The sequence below is a fragment of the Cervus canadensis genome, chromosome 5 (genome assembly GCF_019320065.1).
Source record: "Cervus canadensis isolate Bull #8, Minnesota chromosome 5, ASM1932006v1, whole genome shotgun sequence".
Taxonomy (NCBI): domain Eukaryota; kingdom Metazoa; phylum Chordata; class Mammalia; order Artiodactyla; family Cervidae; genus Cervus; species Cervus canadensis.
In genome coordinates this window covers 19,795,668-19,815,427 of record NC_057390.1, presented here as the reverse complement: position 1 = coordinate 19,815,427, position 19,760 = coordinate 19,795,668, and the positions used below count along the sequence as shown (strand labels likewise).

At 35.5% G+C, this 19,760-nt stretch overlaps 3 protein-coding genes across 3 annotated transcripts in view; all 3 read right to left on the bottom strand.

Moving 5' to 3' along the window:
* Positions 1–18,698, bottom strand: part of RMDN2 (regulator of microtubule dynamics 2) — a 60,053-nt gene extending 41,355 nt beyond the window's left edge. The window contains exons 1-2 of the mRNA XM_043468353.1: positions 18,235–18,698; positions 636–810 (exon numbers count right to left, since the gene is read on the bottom strand). Coding sequence (XP_043324288.1) covers positions 636–810; positions 18,235–18,686 — 627 coding nt within the window. The 5' untranslated portion in view covers positions 18,687–18,698. The remainder of the gene's footprint in view (positions 1–635; positions 811–18,234) is intronic.
* On the bottom strand, positions 11,691–15,325 carry LOC122441296. Its single transcript, XM_043467685.1, has 2 exons — positions 15,252–15,325; positions 11,691–13,203 (listed from the first exon to the last, which is right to left on the bottom strand). Exons 1-2 carry the CDS (start codon positions 15,323–15,325, stop codon positions 12,240–12,242), a joined length of 1,038 nt encoding a protein of 345 aa, XP_043323620.1. The 3' UTR covers positions 11,691–12,239.
* Positions 13,201–16,910, bottom strand: LOC122441576 (60S ribosomal protein L27-like). The gene has a single exon (XM_043468354.1). The coding sequence runs from the start codon at positions 16,508–16,510 to the stop codon at positions 16,178–16,180; it is 333 nt and encodes a 110-aa protein (XP_043324289.1). The 5' UTR covers positions 16,511–16,910; the 3' UTR covers positions 13,201–16,177.
* Positions 18,699–19,760: the final 1,062 nt, after the last annotated feature.

Here is a 19,760-nt window from a genome sequence, read left to right as displayed (position 1 = left end):
CCATCAGGTGGCCAAAATACATATTGGAGCTTCAGCTTCAGCATCAGTCCTTCCAATGAATACTCAGGGTTGATTTACTTTAGAATTGGCTGATTCGATCTCCTTGCTGTTCAAGGGACTCTCAAGAGTTTTCTTCAGCACCACAAGTTTGAAAGCATCAGTTCCTGGATGTTCAGTTTTCTTTATAGCCCAACTCTCACATCTATACATGACTACTGGAAAAACTATAGCTTTGACTATATGGACTTTTGTCAGCAAAGTGATGTCTCAACTTTTTAATGTGCTTCTAGGTTTGTCATACCCTTTCTTCCAAGGAGTAAGCGTCTTTCAATTTCATGGCTACAGTCACCATCTGCAGTGATTTTTTAGCCCAAGAAAATAAAATCTGTCACTGTTTCCACTTTTTCCCCATCTATATGCCATGAAGGGATAGGACTGGATGCCATGATCTTAGTTTTTTGAATAAGCTTTTTTATTTACTTAAAAAAATTTTAGTAATATTATAAAAAAAATTTACATCAGTCATTTAGCTTTTGTAAACTGTGACACAATTGCTGTGGTCATAACATGAATGGAAGAGTAGATTAAATAAAAATTAAAACTATACAAACAGGTTATTATCACATATATCTTACCTTTTCTTTGTGGTCACAAAGCAGCTCAAAACTCTCCACTTTTCTGGACTCATTCACTCGTAAATTATCAGCCATCTGAATAAGGGCATCTAAATTTAATTCCTTCACATGAGTGTTAAATGCCTTAGGGACTGGAAAACTCTGTTCTTCAGTGTCAGTATTAGCTGTAACATACCTAAAATTGCAGAAATAATCATCAACTCTCTGGAAAGTTATACTCTAATGGCCAGAGAGATCCTTTCAAAATGTAAGTCAAATCATTCCACTCTGAGGCTTGAAATCCTGCAATGGTACCTCCTTTCACTCAGAGAAAGCTCATGTACTAATCCCTGGAGGAGGGCATGGCAACCCACCCCAGTATTCTTGCCTGGAGAATCCCCATGGACAGAGCAGTCTGACGGGCTACAGTCTGTGGGGTCACAAGGAGTCAGACATGACTGAGCGACTAAGCACATTTCCTAATAACCATCTACAAAACTGGATGAGGTTTGCTTCCCACCTCAATCGACTCTCTGTCCTTGTTTCCCAGAACATTTCTCATTCAGTCAATTGCATGCTGGCTGCCCAGCTACTCCTTAAACAAGCCAGGACATTCCTACATCAAGACCTTTGCTTTCTGTTTCCACTGATGGGATGATGATGCTCTTCCTTCAATGCTCCGCTGCACTTAGTCGCTCAGTTGAGTCCAACTCTTTGCAACTCCATGGACAGTAGCCCACCAGGCTCCTCTGTCCAAGGGGATTCTCCAGGCAAGAATACTGGAGTGGGTTAGCATGCCCTTCTCCAGGGAATCTTCCTAACCCAGGGATCAAACCCAGGTCTCCAGCATTGCAGGCGGATTCTTTACCATCTGAGCCATAACTCACACCCTCACCTCCTTCAAGTCTCTGTTGAACATCGACATCTCAATATAGCCCATCCAGACCACTTTATTTAATGTTGCAACCACCATTTCCCAACCTACATGCATTTCCTTCACCAATCTCCCTTATCATGCTTGACTTTTTTTTTTTTTCTGTAGTACACTGTCTTTTGATACACTGTATATTCTACTAACCTACTACATGTGTTATTTTTGTCAGGATCTCTCCCACTAGAATGCATGCTCCCTCACAACATGACCCTTAAAACAATTCTTTGTTTTATTAACTGATGTCATCAAGTGCCTAGAACAGCACCTGACACATAATGGATACTCGCTGGATATTGCTGAATGAATGATATAGAGTTGGAGGCAGTCGGTATATATATATATTAAACTCAGAGGCAGTCAGGTATATATATATATTAAATATATATATATATATCATGTATTTATATATACATATGTATATACACACATATATTCACATACACACACACATATATGTGTGTGTGTATATATATATATATATATAAATTTGTGGTTCAAGATGATGTTTTAACCCTCAGCTTAGTTGTTAAAAATTCATGCTACCTCCCACATTTCCTTTTTGGTGGCATATAATACAACAATTTATTTTCATTTATTCACACACTGCCTTGTTCTAAAAAAGATCTTAAGGAACTATATAAGGATATATAACACAGAAGAGAATGAGTTAGAAGTGGTGAGAAAAGATAAAAACAAAGTCAAATGTGAATAAGGCCAATAAAAAAGTACATATACTTTAGATACCTATACCCTTGCTAAAACACACATAAATGTGATTTTACATCTTCTAATAGCTGAAGCAGTCACAGTCTCCAACAGATACTAACAAAGAGAAAGGAAGCAAGTTCTTGAGAGAAGTACACCTATTTTCAATGCTGACTCAAATAAATTTCCTTCAAAGTCCTTATAAAGAAGACACTGTATAAATGATACTCAACTTAACAACATTATTAATGGCAACTTCATTCTTCTAATTGCTCAAACCAAAAATTTAGAACCATCCTTGACTTCTTTGTCTCTCCTAAGCAACATTCAGAAATGTCTGTTGTTTCTGTCTTCAAAATACATCCCGGATCCACTGCCTCTCCCCACCTTTACCCACTACTCCCCTGGTCTAGACCAACACCAGGTTGCCTGTATTAATGCAATGGCCTCCTATCATGTCTCTCTGCTTTAGTCCTTGACCATTATAGTTTATTCTCAACATAGGAGCCAGAATGGTCCTCTAAAAAGCTGAATCAGATCATGTAACCCTTTGCTCAAAACCCTCCAATGGATGACAAAATTATAGTAAAAATGCTAAGTCCTTAGAGTTACCTATAGGATCCTTTATAATTGAGTCCAATACCTCTGACCTCATCTCCTATCACTCTCCTACTTGATCAGCACTCCAGGAACACTGGCTTCCTTCCTGCTTTATTATCTTTGTGTTTGCTGGTCTTTCTGCCTGGTATGTTCTCTACTGAGTATCTATGTTAATTTACCTCCTCACCTGTTTCACACCCTTATTCAAACATAATCTTCATATTATGGCAGATGCTATGGTTACCTACATAGTGCACATTAAGAAACCTACAAATTGTGGGAGTAACAGAGTTTAGCAAGTTGGCTGCATATAATACTAAAATACGAGTCAGTTTCATTTCTAATATATTAGCAGCAAAAAGCCTAAAAAACAAAATTAAATAAAATATTTCACTTATGATGATCACAGAGAATGTCAGACACCCAGGAATAAACTTAATAAAACATGTAACAATTCTATGGAGAAGATGATAAAAGATATATTAAAAACTGTTTATAAAAGAACCTAAATTCATGAAAAAATATATCATGTTCATGGCTACAAACAACTGATATTGTAAATGAATGAATTCTCTCTAGATTACAGATTCAGTGTAACTCGAATTTTATAAACCTAAGAAGAAATTTCATACAATTTAATGAAATGATTCTAAAAGTTACAAGAAAAGGTAAACAGCCTAGAATAGTCAAAGCACCATTAAGAAAGAGAGCAGGGAGAAAAGACTTACCTCACCAGATATTAGACCTATCTTGCAGCTACAATAATTAAAGACAGATGGCAGCTGGTAAAAGGATGGATGAGTAACTGAAAACAGAAGAGTAAAGAAACAAACTCATACGCAAATGAAAAGTGTGCTACAAGACAGATATGGCATTTCAAATCAGTCTTGCTTTAGCAGGTGGTTTCACAGATGTTTATTACACTGTTTATAATAGCAAACTAAATAAATGAGTTAAAGTGGCATATGCATGGACCATTAATCAGAGTTTGAATAAGCTAAACACAGTTTTTAGTACAATTCTATGCACCTGAGATACAGTAAGAAAATAATAACCAAAAGAAAGTAACTAGTTTAATATCAGACACTATTATTTAAACTAAAACCCACCAAACAGTACACTTTAGAAGGGTGAATTTTATGTTATATGAATAATATCTCAATAGAGATGCTATTTTTATAAGAAAAAATTGAATATTCTATAGCCATTAAATCAGAACTTGTATGTCTATTCTAATAGCAAGAGAGAGGGAAAACACAGAATAGCTATATAGAGAGCTCCATCAATAGATGCAAAGAATTAGATTTACTCAAATTCTAAGGAATTAAAAAAGAGGAAACATTATTTAAGTCATTTTATGAAGCTAGTAAAACTAGTGCCAAAACCAAATAAGTATAGTAAAATAAGAAATAAAAATTATAGGCCAATTTCACATATAAATTTTGACACAAAAATCCTCCAGAATATCAGCCAAAAAATTTCAACATACGTGACAGAATGCATCATAACCAAATTGAGTTTATCTCATGAATTACAAGGACAGATAAAGAAAATTTCTCTAGTATAACAGATAAAATGAGGGAAACTATATGACCTTTATGGTGGTCACCAAATTTTTTTTTCAATAAATTCAATTCCATTTCAAGACAAAAGAAATACCAAACACATAAACAAGGAACAGAACTTCTTATAATAGAATATAAACCCCAAACCATGATACTGTTCACATATAATGATGAAACATTATAAGCATTCTCTTTAAAATCAGAAATAGAGAAGGATATCCAATATTGTTGCTTCTATTTAACAGAGTACTGCAGGTTCTGTTAGCACAATATTAAAAGAAAAACAAAAAATATATAAGCATTGGGAAATAAGAAACAGAACTGGTATTATTTGAAGAGTATTCAATAAAAAGAAAACCTAGCTCCCTTCATCCAGCAAGAACACCACAAGAAGCTGTCTGTGAATCAGAAAGTAGGTTTTCACCAGATACTGAATCTGCTGTAGCCCTGATCATGAGCTTCTCAGCCTCCAGAACTGTGAAAAAGAAATTTCTGTTGTTTATAAGCCACCCATTCTATGGTACTTGTAGCAGCTCAAACAGACAGACAGTATTCAGTATTTAAATTGAAGGAAAATCTAACAGAATTTACAGATGAGTAAATAAAACTAACATACATGATCAATTATCCCCATGGACAGAGGAGCCTGGCAGGCTACAGTCCATGGGATAGTAAAGAATCAGACACAACTGAGTGACTAAGCACACAGGTTCCTATATCTATAGAACAAGTTAAAAAATGTAATTTTAAAAAATATATCTTTTATATACTATAGGACTACAACAGGAAAAATACACAGTATCCAGGAAAAAGTTCCACAAGAAGTTTATAAGATTTTTCTATAGAAAATTATAAAATATCACCAGAGAACATTAAAACATATTTAAATAGATGGGAAAAGATGTCATATCCACTGACAGAAAAACTTAACTTTAAACCAATTTCATATGGTACCAAATTAACCTATAGTTTTAACATAATTCCAATCAAAACCACAATGGTATTTTCCTACAGAACTTACCTGACTCTAAACTTAATATGGAAGCACAAGTGTAAAAAGAACCAAACTATTACTCAAGGAAATAGACAGATTCAATGCAATCTCAATCAAATTACCAATGACATTTTTTACAGAACTAGAACAAAAAATTATAAAATTTGCATGTAAACACAAAAAACTCCCAATAGCTCAACCAATCTTGAGAAAGAACAATGAAGCTAGAGGGATCAGGTGTCCTGACTTCAGAGTACACTACAAAGCTACAGTAATCAAAACAGTGTGTTACTGGCACAAAAATAGACATATAAATCAATGGAACAGAACAGAAAGCCCAGAAATAAGCCACGCACTTATGGCCAATTAACTTACAATGGAGGCAAGAAGATAAAATGGACAATAACCAGTCTCTTTAAGAAGCAATGCTAGGAAAACTGGACAGCTACACGTAAAAGAATGAAGTTAGAACATTCTCTAACACCATATACAAAAATTAACTCATAATGGATTAAAGACCTAAATGTAAGACCAGGTACTATAAAATTCCTAAAAGAAAACATAGGCAGAACACTCTTTGACATAAATTGCAGCAATATTTTTTGGGAGGATGTATCTCTAAAGTAATGGAAATAAAAACAAAAATAAACAAATAGAACCTAATTAAACTTGAAAGCATTTGCACATCAAAGGAAACGATAAAGAAAAATGAAAAGACAACGGATGGACTGCGAGAAAATATTTGCAAGCAGTGCTACTGACAGGGGATTAATTTCCAAAATATACAAATAGCTCACTCAGCTTAACATAAAAAAAAAATAAAACAAAAAATGGGCAGAAGACCTAACTAGACATTTCTCCAAAGAAGATATACAGGTCACAACAGGCACATGAAAAAATGCTCAATATCACTAATTATTAGAGAAATGCAAATCAAAACTACAATGTGATATCACCTTACACCAGTCAGAATAGCTATCATTAAAGAGTCTACAAGTAATAAATGCTGGAGATGGTATGGAGAAAAATAAATCCTCCTACACTGTTGGTGGAGACTTCCCTGGTGGCTTAGAGGGTCAAGTGTCTGCCTGCAATGTGGGAGACCCAGGTTCAATCACTGGGTTGGGAAGATCTCCTGGAGAAGGAAATGGCAACCCACTCCATTACTCCTGCCTGGAAAATCCCATGGACGGAGGAGCCTAGTAGGCCACAGTCCATGGGGTTGCAACAAGTCAGACACGACTGAGCGACTTCACTAGAGAGACTACACTGTTGGTGGGAATGCAAATTTGTGCAGCCACTATAGAGAACAGTATGGAAGTTCCTTATAAAACTAAATATTGAGTTACCATATCATCCTGAAATCCCATTCTTGAGCATATATCCAGAGAAAACTCTACAGCAAAAAATCGTTTTACTGTACACTTGAAACAACCACAAAATTGTAAATTAACTGTACCTCAAAAAATTTTTTTTAAAGAGAAAAAAATAAGAAGAGCCAACACAATTTTAAAGAACAGATATCAGGACTATAATATAGAGAATAAAGCAATGGTAAATCAGTGCGGTATTGGCATGACAATAGACAAACTGGCCAGAAAAACTAAGAAGAAAACAACTAGCCTAGTCTCTTCTCCACATTAAAAAAACCCCACTCAAGGGCAAAAAAATTGTTTTCCTACTGTGAACAGGAATCATCTACTTATAATTGGGCATTATTAAAAATTATGAGAAAGTTTTAAAAGCAAATTTTAAAAATAGGGCCTGGGAAATAAATATGCCTGGGAAAATACACAACACACATACTGACTTTGTGTTAGAGCTTAGATTTCTACTGGGGGCCAAAAAAAAAAAAATGCATTTCATAAGTTATCTAATGTCTAACAATCTTGTAACACTCTTTCAACAGGTCTGGAAAAAGTCTGCCCTCAAATGTCAAATTTACTTACAAATATTCACCTTCTAATAGGACTTTTCTGGCTTATTTTCTGCTCCAAATTTGACTAAGAATTGTGCCATTTTATGTATCTCTTCATTGTTGCACAATTGACTCCTTGCTTTAACAGCAACAATAGCATATTTGCAGGCATAGTTGTATTATTTAAACAGAAAATGACATTATTTGCTGTGAAAATAGTGTATTTATAGAAATACATCAGTAGTGAGTTGCATCAGAATATGCAAAAACATGCCTGCCTTCAGTACTGTGGCCTCTCTCCATATCAGGCATTCTGATTTAGTTCCCTTTGCCTAACCTTACCCACACACACCTCACTGCTCCCAAATTTTTTTTAAAGATACATACTAAGAGAGACAGATGTCAGCAAGATGATAAACTGGAAACTCCAGGCCCTCATCCCTCCATGCAAACATGAAACAAACAACAGACAGATTGAAACAGCTTGGTGGGAGATCTAAAAAGTACTCAAGGATTTGCAGCCATCAAGAAAAATCCATACTCAAAGGGCAGAAAACTTCAGTGTTTTCACTCACCCTTGCTTTACCCTTCCCTGGTATGGCACAGCATGGATGGGAAAAAGTCATGCAATTCTCACCTCCCCCCTTAGGACAGAAGGAAGTCAGTGCATCTTGTTTGCAATGCTCTGGCATGTTGAAGGGCTTCCTAGAAAACTAGTTTCTGTTTAGCTTTCCTTAGAATTCAGGCAGAAATGAAGGCATAATATGGGCATCACATTAGAGGCCAGTGAAGGCTGTGGCAATCACTGTGACATGTGAAAGCTACAGAGGGACCACAGACTAATGGATGCCTGGGCACAAGAGATTATGGGGAGAGGAATATTATAAGACACCTAAGCTGCCAAGAAGAACAGAATGAGATTCTTATTGAAAAGATATTTTAAAATAGTTATGTATTTGGGGGAAAACACATACTCAGGCCCACAGAAAACTAATGCCTAGGAAAGACCTGAGAAGCCCATGAGCCTTTGTATTGGGCTAATGAGTGGGTCTTCCCGGTATACAGCCAATCTGCAAATCTAGAATAGATGACTATTTTTTCAAAATGTATAATTTTCAACAAAAGATCACAAAGAATACAAAGTTCAGGGAAAGACTGCCCTTCAAATGAACAAAATAAATTTCCAGAACCTGACCCTAAAGAAATACAGCCTTTGTGCTTATTGAGACAACAATTTTTAAAACAACAGCCTTAAATATGCTCAAAGAGTTAAAGGAAAAAAATGAAGAAAGAACAAAAGGAAATTGGGGAAGTATATGAACAAAAAGAGAATAAAAACAAAGAGCTAGAAGTTATTAAAAAGAAGACCAACAGAAATTCTGGAACATAAAAAGCAGTAAGTAGAGAAATCCACTAGAAAAGATCAAGAAAATACTTGAACAAGCAGAAGAAAGAAGCAGCAAATTTGAAGACGAAACACTTAAAACTATTGAGTCTGAAGAGTCAAAAGAAAAAAAGAATGAAGAAAAGTGATTAGAGCCTAAGAGACTTTATGGAATATCATAAATCAGGCCAATATATATATAATAAGAGTCAGAGAAGGAGAAGAAAAGATGCAGAGAGCTTATTTTGAACAATAACAGCCAAAAAACCCCCAAATTTGAGGAAAGACATGGATAAAGAAACACAAGAAGTTTGATTAACTCCAAATAGGATGAACTCAAAGAGATTCACACCAAGACACATACTCAAACTGAAGGACATTAAGACAAATCATAAAATTCTTGAAATCAGCAAAAGAAAAGCAAATCATTACCAAAAAAAGTGATCCTCAATAAAATTACCACCAGGTTTCTCAGAGGAAATCTTGTAGACCTAAAGGCAGCAGGATGATATATTTAAAGTGCTGAAAGAAAAAACTATCAGCCAAGAAGTATATATCCTCTTAAAGGAAAACTGTTCTTGAAAACATGATAGAGAAATTAAGGCATTCCCAAATAAACAAAAAAATGAGGATGTTCATTACCTCTAGATCTGCCTTACAAGAAAAGGTAAAGGGAGTTCGTCAAGTTGAAACAAAGGATATTAGGCAGTATTAACTTGAAGTCATGTGAAAACACAGTTTTCTGGTAAAGGTAAATAAATATGTTGTTAAATATAAAAATTAACATTATTGTAATTCTGGTTCATAACTCCATTTTTATTCTTTTACAGTATTTAAAAGAGAAAAAGTATTATTATAAAAAAGAAAAGTATAAAAATAATGATAAATCTAGCTAACAGCTATACAACTATATAGATGTAATTTGTGATATCAATAATATAAATGGGGGAGTGAAGATGTAAAGGAGAAAGCTTTTATATACAGTTGAAGTTAAGGTGGTATCAGTTTAAAATAGATTGCTATTACTTTAGGATGTTATTCACAATGCCCATGCTAAACACACAAAAATATCTATAGAATATATGCAAAAGTAAATGAGAAAGGAATAAAAAATGTATCACTATAAAAAAGTTAAGTCAACACAAAGGAATGGAGTCGGGGGGGAATGAAGGACAATAGGGTATAAGACATATGAAAAACAAATAACAAAAAAGCAACTACTAGGGATTACTTTAAATGTAAATGGATTAAATTCTCCAATCAAAAGACTCAGGCTGGTAGTATGGATGAAAAATCAGGATTAACTGGAGTCTATAAAAGACTCACTTTAGAACTGAGGACACATATAGGTAGAAAGAAGAAGGATGAAAAAAGATATTCAATGTAAAATAATATTCAAAAGAGAACAGGGGTGGCTATGTTAATATCAGATAAAATCAACTAAGTCTAAAACTTATGAGACAAAGAAGAACATTTTATAATTATAAAAGATTCAATTTAACAAGCATATATAACAATAATAAACATATATGTAATAAACATTAGAGCTTCTAAATATATGAAGCAAACACTAGCATAACTGAAGCAAGAAATAGACAGCAACATAAAAATATAAAACTCTTAAGAGAAAACATAGAGGAAAAGCTTCATGGCATTGTATTTGGCAATGATTTCTGGATATGACATCAAAAGCACAAACAAAATAAAAAATAGATAAACAACTTCAAAATGTGTCAAAGGACACAATCAACAGTGAAAGGCAAACCACACAATGGGATAAAATGCAAATCAAAACTATAAAGAGATACCACCTCACCCTCATTAGGATAGTTATTATCAAAAAACCAAAATAACAAGTATTGACAGGGATGTGAAGAAACTTGAGTCATTTTGCATTCTTAGAGAAATATAAAATGGTGCAGTTACTATGGAAGAAAGTGGAAGTTCTTCAAAAAAATTAAAATAGATTTATTATATGATCTAGTAATTCCATTTCTAGGTGTAAATCAAAAGAACTGAAAGTAGGGCCTGGAGGAGATATTTATACACCCATGTTCATAGCAGCATTATTCATTATTCAAAAGGTAGAAGCAATCAAAGTAAGCATCAACAGACAGTGAATAAGCAAAATGTGATATATACATACAATGGAATACTATCAGCCTTAAAAAAGGAAATACTGACACATGCTACAATATGGATGAAACTTGAGAACATTATGCTAATTGAAATAAGCCAATCACAAAAAGAGAAATATTGTATAACTCCACTTATAGGAGGTACCTAGAGGAATCAAATTTACAAAGACAGAAAGTAGAATAGCAGCTGTCAAGAGGCTAGGGGAAGAGAGGATTGGGGAGCTATTGCTTAATAGGTATAGAATTTCACTTTTGCAACATGATAGATAATGATGGTTGCACAACAGTATGAATATATTTAATGCCACCAAACTTAAAAATGGCTGCAATAATGAATTTTGTTGTGTGCATTTCACACAACAAAAAAATTAAAATAGAAAAAAAGTATGATACATTAAAAGGAAAAAAACGAGAGTAAAATTATCTTAGTACAAATGATATTAACTTAGGGGGCATTTTATTATAACAAATAATTGAAAATAATTCAAATTTGTTCCCTCTACAAAAAACAATTATTTTCTACATATTTTTAATTCTTATATGACTTTCCATTTGTTATTCTGATAAACATATTTATAAACTTTATTAATAGAATGGAAAAAACTAAATATTCACTTCAAAAATAAAATTTTGGAGACATGTTTTAAAATAAAAATTTTATTAAAATTTTTTTAAAAATAAAAATTTTGGAAAAAAATCTAAAAATTTTCACTTTAAAAAATAGTCATAAAAATCTCTGATTTCAGAGTTTTCTGAATTCTCATATACATACACAAATGTGTATTAAAACTATTTAATTAAAATATCTGGTTTCAATATATTCTATTTCTGACAGTATGTTTTTATTTATGATTTGATCCTTGTGTAGTATAAAAACACTGTCTATCAGTGGGATGTCTAGCATGAGAAATAGGGCTAGGAAGGCCGATATAAATAGGAATTAGTAAACTAATATAGATATATAGATTATATAGGAATACTATTTTAATGACTAAAGTAGAATAAAAGAAGATGTTAAACTCTCTAAGAATGTAATACATTTAGAAGACCTATTTATCAAAACTTGATGTTATTTTCAGACCACAAAAGCATTACAACAGTAACTCAGAAATTTGGGACTAGGCAGTCGGTAAGCAGTAAATCTGTTAAAAGCCTGAAACAGATGAATAATCTTTGACTTCCATATTCCAATGTTAATAAACTATCTTTAAAAAATACAGAAAATAACGTTAAATTTAGACTGCAATGTAGAAATCTTTTTCAGAAAGTGCAGGGAAGCTTAGCAAGGGAGACTTCTTGAAAGCCAAGCAGTGATTTCTACAGCCTATATACTCTGCCTGCAGGGAGAGCATCTGGTTTGAGCCGCCCTTCCAAGAGAGGGTAAAGTCTAAGGTGACCTTATTTTAGGAATTTCATTAAGTGAAGATTTGTCTTCATCTTTAAATGAGAGAGCATTGTTTTCGTCTTCAAAGGGATCTGAGGTAACTTCATTTTGAGGTAGTGCAAAGCCACTAGCATTTTTATAAAATGAAGTAAATTCAACGTTATTGAGAACAGGGCAAGTTACACTTTGAGAGGGATGCTGTTGAACCATAGCTGGAAAAGTGTTTCTACTGTGACTTTGAGAAGTGGGATAAACAGAATTGCTCCTTAACTGGTCTCTTTCTTGAATATCATTGTCAACTCCACGTTGTTCAGAGGAGTAGGAAATAATACTTGGAAGAGTAAGCATGGTTGTTTTGCTTTGATGCAAGGTAGCAACAGTGTCCCAACCGGCAGAGGAATTCATTTTTGATTTAGAATTCATAAAATAGGTAGTGTTACATTCAGGAGGATAAGAGTGTATATATTTTTCAGCACCAGTAATATTCGAGTTTTTAGAAATGATTTCAACTTCATTTGGATTAAATATGCATGAACTACTTGCATCAAAAGTACTAGCATTCTCATAACAGGAAATTATGCTTAGTTTCGGGGTACAGAAAATACTTCTGGATCTAAAGCGAAAGTGTTCTGAGGGCGACTTTAAATCACTGAAGCTTCTTTTTTCTTCAGAATCAAAGTTAGCTCTACTTTGTACAGAATGAAAGGACATACTGCTTTTCTGAAATTTAGGAAATAAAGAACGTCTTCTTTCAAGGAAATCTGGGTAAAAAGGCATATTTGATGAAGACGAGGAAATTTTACTTCTTTTACGTGAAATGCCTTTAAGCATCGGAGAAGGACGAGCTGCTTTAAAATCAAGAAATTTTGTTGGTTGAATAACAGAAGAGGCTCCACGATGCAGGAGGTCTGAAGTAAGTTGATCTGCAGGACATTTTGGTTGGCAGTTCTGGTCCTCTTTGCAGCAACTGGAGTGAGAAAAGTGTCAAATGAGGAAAAAAGAACAGGGAACACAGGTGGAAACCTGCCAAGCGTCCTGAAGAATAATAGCTACCTTATCAATATGGAAACAGGGAATAAGAAATTAAGACAGGTGAAGTTGATGGTTACCCAGATGTACCCTCAAAGAATGCCTAAGTCTAAAAGATTATTTCTAACTACTTACACGGTACCTGCCCACTCTACTAAACCTTGGGAAGATAAATGGAAAGACTCAGGGTGGTAGGCAGAAAGAAAGGTCAGGGAAAAACATAATAGAGGGCACCACAGCAAAAGGGTTCCCTGTAGGCAAACGGAGAACTTCCTGTTCTGAAAATAATTAAGTCATAATATCTGTTTGAGACTACTGAACTAACAGATTTGAAGGAGTTGATAAGCACAATAAACTTATACCCCACTGGCTAATGCTATTTTAAAATATTAATCATAGATAAAGCAGAACCTCTCTGGAGAGAATATTTCAGATAAATATCCAGATATTCAGTCACTGTGGGAAACTAAAGGAAGCATTAAAGCTTGGTTTATGAATATTTCAATGTTCTTTAGCACATGAAACATATGAAGATGTGTTTTGTTTTCTTTTTAAAGGCTTACCTTAAGCATTTTCCCATATTGAATTTAATACAAAGCAAAGCTTTCCCTTCCTTTCTAAGCCATCATCCTTAGCCATAAAAATGTCCTGTGTAGGTGGAAGAGGTTAGATGCTGAATGCTTAAGCTGCATATAGAATTAACATGGCAATAACACAGAATATGATGATAGCAGATTCTAGAATCTAATGACGTCAGTTTAAAATAAAATTGTTCTATGGCTCATCTTTCTGAAAAACTGCAATTCATGTGACTGTGGAATGTGTATTCTAACTTGAAAGCTAAATTTATCTTGGCAATAAAGCATGGCATCTGATTACATGGACCACATGCACAGATTATGGAGATTTGCTGTTATATTGTAACCCATTTAAAGGCAAGATTAACAAAACTATTAGAATACTATCCTGTTCCTTTTCCACCTATGACATAAAACACTCCCTCAACAAGCTTCTCCATATCCTGTTTACTGTAATACTACATCTTGCTTTTGTTCCCTTTCTAACAACCTTCTTTGGGAAACCCTTGAATAAATCCTTTTCAAATCTCTCTAATTCTCACCATACCACTGTCAGTTTATAACCCAATTTTACCCAACATTCAAATGAATTAATCTGTTCCTGTTTCATGGTTGCTGGCAGGAGACTCACGATTCTTGCATAAGAGACAGAGGACTTTGTTACTCACAGCAAATTACGCAATGTGATCACCCGCTTATTTATGTTGGTTCTCCTTGACCTCAGGACCCACAAGGGCAATGCGGAGAGCCCAGAGACTCTTAATATCAAGTGAGCTGCCTTTCAAAGAAGGCACCACCACGCTCAGGGAATCCCCCACTTTCAGAGCAAGCAGTAACCAAATCTGTTCAATCTGCTGTTAGTCTGAGAGGGAGACACTGCCTCATTCTTCAGTTTCTCATCACAAACCAGAGAATGGCCTGGAGACAGAGGCCACACGAACCTTACACCCGTCACAAAAATGAACTCAAAGTGGGCCACAAACTTAAACATAAAATGTAAAACTATGAAGCTCCTGGAAGATAACATGGGAGAAAACCTAGATAAATTTGGCAATGACTTTTTAAATACAATACCAAAGGCATGATCCATGAAAGAAATAACTGATAAGCTTCTGCTCTGAGAAAGATAATGTCAAGAGAATGAGAAGCTACAGGCTAAGAGAAAGTATTTGCAAAATACTTGCAAAGACTATTTCCCTTGAAAAGGGGCTGTTATCCAAAATATACAATGACCTCTTAAAACTCAGCAATATAAAAATGAACAGTCTCATTTAAAAATGGGCCAAAGACCTTAACAGATACCTCACCAAAGATGCACAAATGGTAAATAAGCATATGAAATGATGTTCCACATGATATTTCATTAGAGAAATATAAACTAAAACAACAATGTAATGTTACTACATACCTATTAGAATGGTCAAAATCCAGAACCCTGACAACACCAAATGCTTGTGAGGATGTAGAGCAGCAGGAATTCATTGCTTATGGGAATCCAAAATGGTAGAGCCACTTTGGAACACAACTGGAGGCTTTCAACATAACTAAACATATACTTACCATACAATCTAGCAATCATGCTCCTTGGTATTTCCCCAAACGAGATGAAAATTTATGTCTACTCAGAAACCTGTACATGAATGGTTATTGCAGCAGTTTTCATAATTACTCAAACTTGGATGCAACCAAGATGTCTTTCTGTGGGCGAATGGATAAATTGCGGTATATCCAGACAATGGAACATTATTCAGTGCTAAAAAGAAATGTGCTATTAATGCACTATGAAAAAGTATAGAGGAAACTTAAATACATATTACTAAGTAAAAGAAGTCAAACTGACTACATACTGTATGATTGCAACAATATGACATTCTAGAAAAGGCAAAACAGTAGAGAAAGTATAAAGATCAGAGGTTGCCAGGGGTTAAAGGGGAAAGAGGGATAAACTGGCAGAGCACAGAGGACTTTTAGGGCAGTGTAAGACCAGCAAGAACAAATGGTTCTTCTAGAATACATGAGTTTAAAAACTAGATAATTCTATTAAGTGAGCAAGGCTGTATGGCCCATGTAGTCTCTTAAAGCCCAAATGAAATGGACAAACAATGAATTTTATTATGGGGTATTACTTTAACCTAAACTGAAATAAAATCTAATTTTTGAAAGGGAGGTTTCTAAAGCTTTATATAACACTGTGATACAAATAATACCTTTTTTTTGGCCTGGGGTGGGGTGGGATTTAATGACTGAAGAAGCCAGACAAAACTGAAGCTTCTGGGAAAACGATTTGTTCTTGCTGGTCTTGGATCTAGCCTTGAACTTGACCTTGGCCTCTCATCAGGCTTTGCATTTGATAGCAGGGTCTCTGAAGATATCCTTGTTGCCAACAGTTTCGTCCAAGGGGATACCCACAGAGTACGTTGTGGGCCTGAGGTGATTATAATGATAAACTTTCACGAAAGACTTGATCTTTGACCTCTTGGCGATTTTCTTCTTGGCCGAGGCAGCTGTCACTTTGCAGGGAGAGCGATTAGTTCCAGCCAGCAGAGCATGTCTGTGGGGTGTGTCTGAGCTGCCGTCACCAATGTTCTTCACGGTGACCACTTTGTGTCCTTCGTAGTGACTGGCCAGGGCCAGCATCGCGTTCCCGGGTTTCGTGAACTTGCTCATTTCAGCAGCTACCACTCAGGATGACAGCAGAAAACTAAATAATTATTTTAAACCCATGATTTGATAGAGCAATACAAGTAAAAGATTGACAGCCTGGCGTATTGCAGTCCAGTCACAAAGAGTCAGATACGACTCAGGGACTGAACAACAACAAGTATTGATCTCAAAAGACTTGATCAATCATTTACATTTCTTCATGTATGAAATCACCTTTAAATCCCTTCTCCTTGTTTCCTTTCTCTAGATCCCTCCTCCTCCTCCCAATTCTATATTCAGCAGATCGTCTATTAATTTAAGTAATAGTTATTGTCATCTACTCAGCTTTTCCAGTGGCTCAGCAATAAAGCATCTGCCTGTAATACAGGAGCCTCAGAAGATGGAGGGTTCGATTCCTGGGTTGGGAAGATTCCCTGGAGAAGAGAATGGTAATCCATTCCAGTATTCTTGCCTGGAGAATCCAAAGGACAGAGGAGCCTGATGGGCTGTAGTCCATAGGGTCACAGAGTCAGACATGACTGAAGTGACTTAGCACATACACATGGTGGTAGGCACAAAAACAGGTGTTAGGAATACCATGATGAAAACATAGGATCCTTGCCCTAATGAATTTCAGGCTATGTTACATTCACTAGTGCATCTTTACTTACTTCCCTATTTTACTCCTTAGAAACACTCAGTCAGTCAGTCAGTCAGTTCAGTCACTCAGTCGTGTCTGACTCTTTGCGACCCCATGAATCACAGCACGCCAGGACTCCCAGTCCATCACCAACTCCCGGAGTCCACCCAAACTCACCTCCATCGAGTCGGTGATGCCATCCAGCCATTTCATCCTCTGTCACCCCCTTCTCCTCCTGCCCCCAATCCCTCCCAGCATCAGGGCCTTTTCAAATGAGTCAACTCTTCGCATGAGGTGGCCCAAGTACTGGAGTGTCAGCTTCAGCATCAGTCCTTCCAATGAACACCCAGGACTGATCTCCTTTCGGATGGACTGGTTGGATCTTCTTGCAGTCCAAGGGACTCTCAAGAGTCTTAGAAACACTAGTCAGGGACAATTCCTTTTTTTCATAAATCATTTGTTTTCCCCCCAAGGATATTATTCATGCCTTGACTTTAGAATCCAATGAACTGTCCCATGCAAGGATGGAACTGAGTCACTTGTACGTTCTCAACTCTTTTTAGGTCTATACTGCCCAATTCAGTAGCCACTGGTGCCATGTGGCTGTTTAATTTTAAATTAATTACAATAAAATGAGATTAAAACTTTTTAGTTCCTCAGCTGCACAAGATACATTTCAAGTGCTTAAGAGTTACACATGGCTTGTGGCTACCATACTGGGCAGACAGATTTAGATCATTTCTATGATCACAGAAAGTTTTATTAGACCACTTATTGGATAGTTCTTAATTACATAAGGGGTCAGAGACTGGTCACATTTAAAAATAGGTTACATGTTTTGGCAAACGATCACTGTCTTCCTCATACTCATGTGACACCACCAGCACTAGTAAGTTACTTATATTCTCTTTGTCAATGAGCTCTAAACTAAAATACTGACCTCCATTGAATATGGTTTTAATTATAACATAAGCCAAAATAATCACTCCTTTTTATGGCTTGTTATTAAATAGTAACAGCATATGTGACTGGGAATGTATAATGAAAATATCTAAATAATAGCAATAAAGAATCAATTTAACATAGAAAACATTTTAAAGAAACTTACCCTCCCTCACTTTCCGCTTCCTCTGAACTATTACTGGTTGCTGAACTCTGAACTGTGGCAAGCCTTCTTTTTCTAGCTCTGTGCTGAGGGCTTATTTTGTGAACAGTTACCTTCCCTCCAAGTTCACCTTGTATATACTCCTCCAGCTTTGGAATGGCTTCTTTAAGAACTCTGATTTCCTCTTTGAGTTCTTCCATATTTGTCAGTAATTCATTTAACTTCTCCAGTATCTGAAGCTGCCTTCCTTGAAAGATCGCTGTTGTTCCTTGGCCACTAGGCATTTCATCTTGCAAAGTCATCAAATCAAGTGAATTACCCAGAGAAAGAAATTTAGGTAAATCCACTGCTGTCCTTGGTTTACGAACCTTGTGATACCACAAAAGCAGCAAGCTGATTCCAGCAGTTCCCACCACAATGCCAAGTATCATTTCTCTATTTATGGAATGAGGCATTTCTCAGGTTTTGTTTCTAAAATTAAAAAAAAAAAAAGTAAATGAACATTATTTCTGTCTTTGCCGAGGACGAAAATACTAGTTTTTTTTCCCCATCAACAAAAATCAAGTCTGCATCATCACAAAAAATTTAATAACACTTGATAAATCACAAACTAAAATAAATTATGAGTAATTGTCTCTATATGGCAATTACTATCTGGGTTTCCCCAGTGGCTCAGCAGTAAAGAATCCACATATAGTGCAGGAGATGTGGCAGAAACCACGGGTTCGATCCCTGGGTCGGAATGATCCCCTAGAGAAGGAAATGGCAACTCACTCTAGTATTCCGGCCTGGAAACTCCCATGGACAGAGAAGCCTAGCAGGCTACAGTCCATGGGGTCGCAAAAGAGTTGGACACGACTTAGTGACTAAATGACAACAAAAAACTAAATTGCCTCTATAATGTATGTGGGTGAGTAGAAATACTACCTTTAAGGATATTACTGACAACCAGTGTAGAGTATCAACTTTAATCCAGAATCTGTATTCTATACATCTGATCTGAAATTTACTCTTTGTCATGTATTTTTGAAGGGTATGATAGAGGTAAAAGCATCATTATAAATTTCTGAAAAAAACTATTTAAGAATTCAAATTATGCCTATCTGTATCTGAACCTCTTATTTGTATAAAATTAACTTCGTGACGCTATGGACTGTAACTAGTGTGCTAACGTCTGGGTTTTACGTAATCTTTCAGGAAAGTCCAAGAGAAAGCTTTTCCTTAGCATCTAGTTCACATTCTGTACTCCAATTTAGAGTGATCAACAACATTTTAAAATGGGCTTTGGGATATATAATATAAAGGTTTGGCATAGTTGTACCCACTTCATCTCTGCTTTATTCAACGTGGAAAGCAGAGACACTAATGAATGTGCAGGCTTCACCTCCTTTCTTCTTCTGACCAGGAATTCTTCTGCTTCTCAGTCATAGTTCTACTTCTGTTTGAAGCCTTAATGCTTTTATTTTCTTTCAAATGTTCACTTCTTTTTAAAGTAACAAAAAACTCATTTCTTTGACTCCTTCCTCGTA